General features: G+C 39.3%; 1 protein-coding gene across 3 annotated transcripts in view; it reads right to left on the bottom strand.

Annotated features, from left to right (window-relative positions):
* Positions 1-220: 220 nt before the first annotated feature.
* The window catches only part of SERPINI1 (serpin family I member 1), a 51529-nt gene continuing 46066 nt past the window's right edge, over positions 221-5683 (bottom strand). For 2 of the 3 annotated variants that reach the window (XM_065073488.1, XM_065073489.1), the window contains 3 exons: positions 4436-4525; positions 2539-2661; positions 221-2285 (listed from right to left, as the gene is read on the bottom strand). In XM_065073488.1, the coding sequence (XP_064929560.1) occupies positions 2585-2661; positions 4436-4525 (167 nt within the window). In that variant the 3' untranslated portion in view covers positions 221-2285; positions 2539-2584. Of the gene's footprint in view, positions 2662-4435; positions 4526-5683 lie in introns of all 3 variants that reach the window. The other variant, XM_065073487.1, reaches the window with a different exon arrangement.

Raw genomic sequence — 5683 nt, 5'->3', positions numbered from 1 at the left:
GTCAGTCTCCAGTGGTAGCACCACTGTTAAAAGGGTTCATAGGGAAAGGATTCTTTCCAGCTGCAGCCCTGACAAACATTTTCAACTCCAGTAGATGTAGGCAAGGAAGAGAAGATGATGGCACTAGACAAGTGCACTTCATGCTTAAGCTCCATCTGCATCACAGAAAGATCTCAGTAGATGGTGTCACATCATGGGTCACTTACACAGCACAACTATAGAAGTTTCAGTTATTTATTTTCTGATACAGCCTCCAACACAAAACACATTTTTGTTTTTAAGTCTATACACCTAAACTCAGATATGAACCACTACCGACAAATTTCCCTTACCAAAAATAAACTAAACAAAAAGACAATTATTTTGCTACTTCGGTCTCAAAAAAGCAATAGCATCTTCGAAAAGAACATTATACAAAATCTAGATCAAAACCCACAATAGAATAGTATTCATATACCTCAATAAATTGGGAACAATACTTAGGATACTATCACTACTGAAAACCAATATTGTTTGCAAGCTGTTCTCATTGTGGCCTACAACATCTTTGCATAACTTGGTAATAAACCAATTAATGTTGCTGAAAAATGGAAAATTCTCAATTTTCAACAAACATTAAATGCTGGTTTGCATCTCTAAGGACCAGGAGAGTATCAGGTCAAACTACTAGTGTTTGTATTTCTGTTTCTGCTGGTTTTCCTATATATCCATTTAGGCAAGTCTCAGAATCAGATTTGGAGTACGCAATTCTGCATCATTCCAATAATACCTATGCTCAGTCTAACTGCTCGGGAGTCTGGGCACTTGCCTGATATCCTCTATAAATATTTCTGACTGGCAGCTGTCCTTCCATAATTCCACAGCTTTAGTTCAAATCTGTCTTCAGTCCTGCCCTTGGTAAGAATCATCTGTGCTGTAAGGAACTAACACAAAGAGAACACAAAATTGGTCAAGAAGAACTTGTGAAGGACTGAAAATAAACATGATTGAGGGTTGTCATCTGCTTTCTTACATCTTTCCAGCTCAGAGTGAACACCTCAAAAATGAGCCTGAAAACATGTAATAGCTTAAAAATCTGGCTCCCATACGGTTAAAACCACGAGAGATCCTTAGCACATGGGTCACTTTTACAGATGTTAAGTGATGCTTGTAGAATAATTTAAATGGGAAGAACCAGCTCTTGGGTAACTCTGTAACTCCATCACTTCACAGCTTGACCTGCATGATTTGCACTAACAGTAGTAAAAAAGTGAGCAATGCGTCAAATTTTGGAAGGTCTCCTTGCATAAGCAACTTTGTAAGCAGTATCTATGCTGTGTTGAAGTGAATGTATGTTGGAGAAGCCTTAAACTAATACTCAAGTTCAGCCAATATGCATTTGTTCCCATAGAATTCAAAAGACAAAACTCCTATTGACTAAGAAACCCACTTGTTATCTGAAAGTTTGTATTTATGATGTGTTTCAAGGGAGCTCCTCCCTTCTTTTCTCTTATTCTCTCTTACCTTTTTAGTAACTTCTTTTCATATTTCACACAATGAGGGAAGAATTAATTCTATGCCTCCCTGGTGAAGAGTGGTACTTCTCACCCTCTTGCAAATAGAAACAGCAACAAGTTCACCTGCTAATATTTACTTCTGATGTGTCATCCTCCTGTCAGTTTATTCTCAATAAGAAGGAAGTGAACAAAATGATTATGTTGTTCCTTTAGACATTTATTTATGAATCAAACACTTCTAGACACTTAAAATTAAGGTTTTTTGTTTGCTTTCCTTTGAGAAAGGTCATTCTAGACCACTGAAGTGAGGTACTGCAAAGGCAGGGTTAAAGTAGAACAGCTACTTAGGGGTAGAAAAATATGGCCACACAAATGACATTACTATTGAACTATTTTACTGCAGTCACATACATAGCTATTCTACACTGACCATTCTCAAATATTCATGCGATCAAGTTTTATAGGCATCAACAGTTACGGAAGGTGAAGTGCAGAGTCGCATGCAGGAGCATCCATAAAAGCAACATCTTAGAACCACATGTGGGAGAGTTCACACAAAGTCTGCCACAGTCGTCTCATAGAATAAAATCCACAAGGCTTAATTTGTTCTATTAACTTTGATGAAACAGTGTATCGCAGTCTGTTTACTACTTTTACAGGAACAGGAAGAGATCACATTTTCCAGACGTAGCTCTTCAACTCTATAAATTATCATCAAGGTTTGCCATGTGCATTATTCAGAGCTGCACACATCCCGCTCCTGTCTCATTGATCAAGTCAGTCTTTGGACTGTAAGAAAAAAAAAATGACCAATAATGGATTTGCAAGGTTTTTTTGCTTTACAATTCACTAGGAACAAGAAACAGTTGTTGACGTGTACACAATTTTATTTTAAGGACACTGCAATCACAATGACAGAAATGGAACCATTATTTTAATACTGTAAAGCTTTCCTCCAGAAACTGACTTGCACACAGTTAGATCTGAAAGCAATTTAAACAATATCTTGAGGGAAAACACAGTAAACCTTAAATATATTAACTTCAAACTTTATGTGCTTATCTCCTCTTTTTGGTAGCAGGTGGCAGTTAAAGCTCTTCAAAGTCATGGCCACTTGAATTCATCGCTTCAGGGTGCATGACCCTTCCCATGAACAACACGGTCCCTGGGGGAAAAGCAGGAAGGAGAAGTCAGAACAGAAAGGAAAAGTTGAGGTTATAACATGACAAATACCAATAAGAAGTTCTAGAGTATGTGGTGCACAATTTTTACAGGAACGTATGTCTCAGAGCACCTGGTAGCCATGAAAGGCAGGGGATCAACAGCCCTACAGAAAAGAATCTCTGTATTCAGAACTGATACAGCACAGAGAACAGTGAAATCCTCTGCATTTCAGTGCCCCCTGCTTATTTTGAAGGTTCAATTGAAAACACACCAGAAATCTACACAAAGGCTCACTTTCACCTCAGTGGTTCTCATGCAGGCCCGTGAAGGCCATTGTGGTCATGACACAGGACCGGTTCCTAAACTGGGGGGCTCCAAAGGCGACAGCCAACCTTAACTGGAGCATCGACACCTCAGAGTCACCTTCCTGATCACTTCTGACATGCCTGAGCTGCCAGACAGCGTTCCTCAGAGAATTAAACATGAGTCTCAGAAGCAGCAACACCAATCAGTTAATGATTATTAATAGATACCTTGAGTTCACAGATCTACTCCATATCAGAGGATGCAACCCACGCGCAGGAATTCTCTACATGAATACTGCTCCCCTACGCTATTTCAGCCCCAGACACCTTTCCCATTTGGTACATACGCAGCAACCAATCACGAGCGCTTAGGGTACTTTTGAGAATAAGGGTACCCATCACAGATTTCTTTTCAAAGTATTTCTACCCTTAGATTTCTAGATTAGTAATGAGCTTTTGGGCTTTAACTAGAGTTGTTGGCGACTCCTCTTTTTACATGCCAAACCAAGGCCTATGCAACGTTAAGAACAGTCCCAAGACTGCCAAAGCTCTACTCTGTTTTGACTTAAACTTCAATTTTGCAGGGGGGATTCTTGTATATTGAGTATGGAAATGGACAGATACACTCCCGCCTAATTGTCTACAAGAGCGGACAGATACACTCCCGCCTAATTTGTCTACAAGAGCAAGGATACTCAACTTAGTTTTGGTCAACAAGAAACCCCAGGAGTTGGTATTGTGCCTTGCACACAAGTGACCCTACCTGGCCAGACTGTGAGCATTACTATAACTTAATAAATATTAATATCTACAATGGGGGTCTCAAATACACAAAAAACCCCCATCAAACTGAACCTACCAGAGTTTGCTTCTAGAACATGCAAGATACCTCAAGACACAGACCCGCGTTAGTCTGTGTGCATCGTAATGTTTTGCCACCCGGTCACATCCACATCATTAAGACAAATTACAAATATGAAACTAAGGAATTGCTTAATCATTGCCCATTTTGCTAGTGAGTGCTGTTCTCATCCCTTGTCTGCCACAGAACACTTGAAGAGCACAACAGAATTATTCATAGCCGTAATATCTGTCCATTATGCAAATCATTTGGTACGGGGAACATATCTCACTGGTCTTAGTACAGCCAAGCTCTTAGAGAATACAATCATTATGGATATTCAGGGCAGTAACACTGTGTTCTCTGAAGAACACAGTGAATTTTTCTTCCCTGGGGTTTTTAATCACATAATTGTGCATATTTTCCAGGATTATGTCAGATTTTGGTGTCTTACTTGGAGTAACATTAAGGGGACAAAGAAAAGGTCAGTCTTTTGATATTAGATATTTCAAGACAAATTAAAGAAAATTCATAATACAAGGCCAGTTCATCACTCAAAATGTGCGATTTTCTTTTGTATACTTGATGATGTACTGTGAAAAATGTGGAAGAGTCCTCAATATTCTCACCTGTTTTTCTGTTTCGGACCAAAAAGAAAAAGGGATGATCAACTATAACCTGGGGATACAGCACTGCCATTCTGCTAATGGCAATCATTCCTAGGGGAAAAAGAACACAGGCAACTTGTTAAATATCATTGCACATTCTCCTGCTCTTCATGAGAAGCTTCTTGGGAAGCTCATGAGCAGACACTCAGGTCACCCTCAGAACTAAGTGTCACCAAGAAATGAAAGAGACCTACAGAGTAATTGCACACCTATTTATGCTTTAAGCATGATTAACAAGGGAGAGTGGCACAATTACCCAGGTTGAGTAAGTGGCTTACAGATTCTAAGACCCAGAACTTGAAGAGGAGTTATGACTCCCACTCACTCGTAAAAAGAAAATGCGTTATGTTAGACAGCACTGCTGACCTGTTTTAAACAGCTCCGAGCCCGCAGTTGATAGCAAAAGATAACCCTTAATAACTATGGGATATGCGACAACTAAATGTGCTGATCTTGCAGCTTTTAGCTTGAGTCTTTAAATAATGCAGAGGCTGGAAAGTAAAATTAACTGGGAATCGGGCAGAATTTGACCCTTTGTTATTTTTAGTTGAAGATGTGTAGATGTCTCCAGGACATTATTATTTCCCAGTGTTTCACTGCACTGTTAATAACGATTCATGCACATCAATAATCTCTGTCCATTTAAAGTTACAATTCAACCCAGTTACTAATATTTGCGACCAGGGAAGTCATTCTTCCTTTCCTCAAAGGCTGGTACAAGCAGAGGCAATTAGAAATCACTTCATGATACATATTGGCAACTAACGTACTTTATTTTCAAGAAAAGCATGTGATAACCTGGTAAACCAACCACCTGGTCCCTAAGCATTAATAGGGGCCAGCTGCATGTTTCCATTAGCACTTCCCATCTTTCACCTCTGCCTACAAGCTTATTAAGATGCAATTGTTACAACGCTCTGTTTCTTCTAAATACTCTGGATCAAATGCCTTTGACCATCTATCTCAATTAGCAGATAAAAAATCACAAATGCTCAGGTTCCATAACAAAAACACAAATTGCAGCCTGCACCCTCCTGACAATCAGAAGCAAAACAGGTTTTCCACAGGATGCTCAAAATTCTTTGTGAAATACACCATGTTAAATAAATACTAATGCTTTCAATCTCCAAAATTCTCTTCTGAGAAGCGGTATACCTGCTACACTACATCTTCAGACTACCTGCCATTTAGCTTTCTAGCTGCACAGCA

Source organism: Columba livia, chromosome 9, assembly GCF_036013475.1.
Source record: "Columba livia isolate bColLiv1 breed racing homer chromosome 9, bColLiv1.pat.W.v2, whole genome shotgun sequence".
NCBI classification, from domain to species: domain Eukaryota; kingdom Metazoa; phylum Chordata; class Aves; order Columbiformes; family Columbidae; genus Columba; species Columba livia.
The sequence above is the reverse complement of the archived record's forward strand: the minus strand, read 5'-3'. Positions and strand labels throughout refer to the sequence as shown.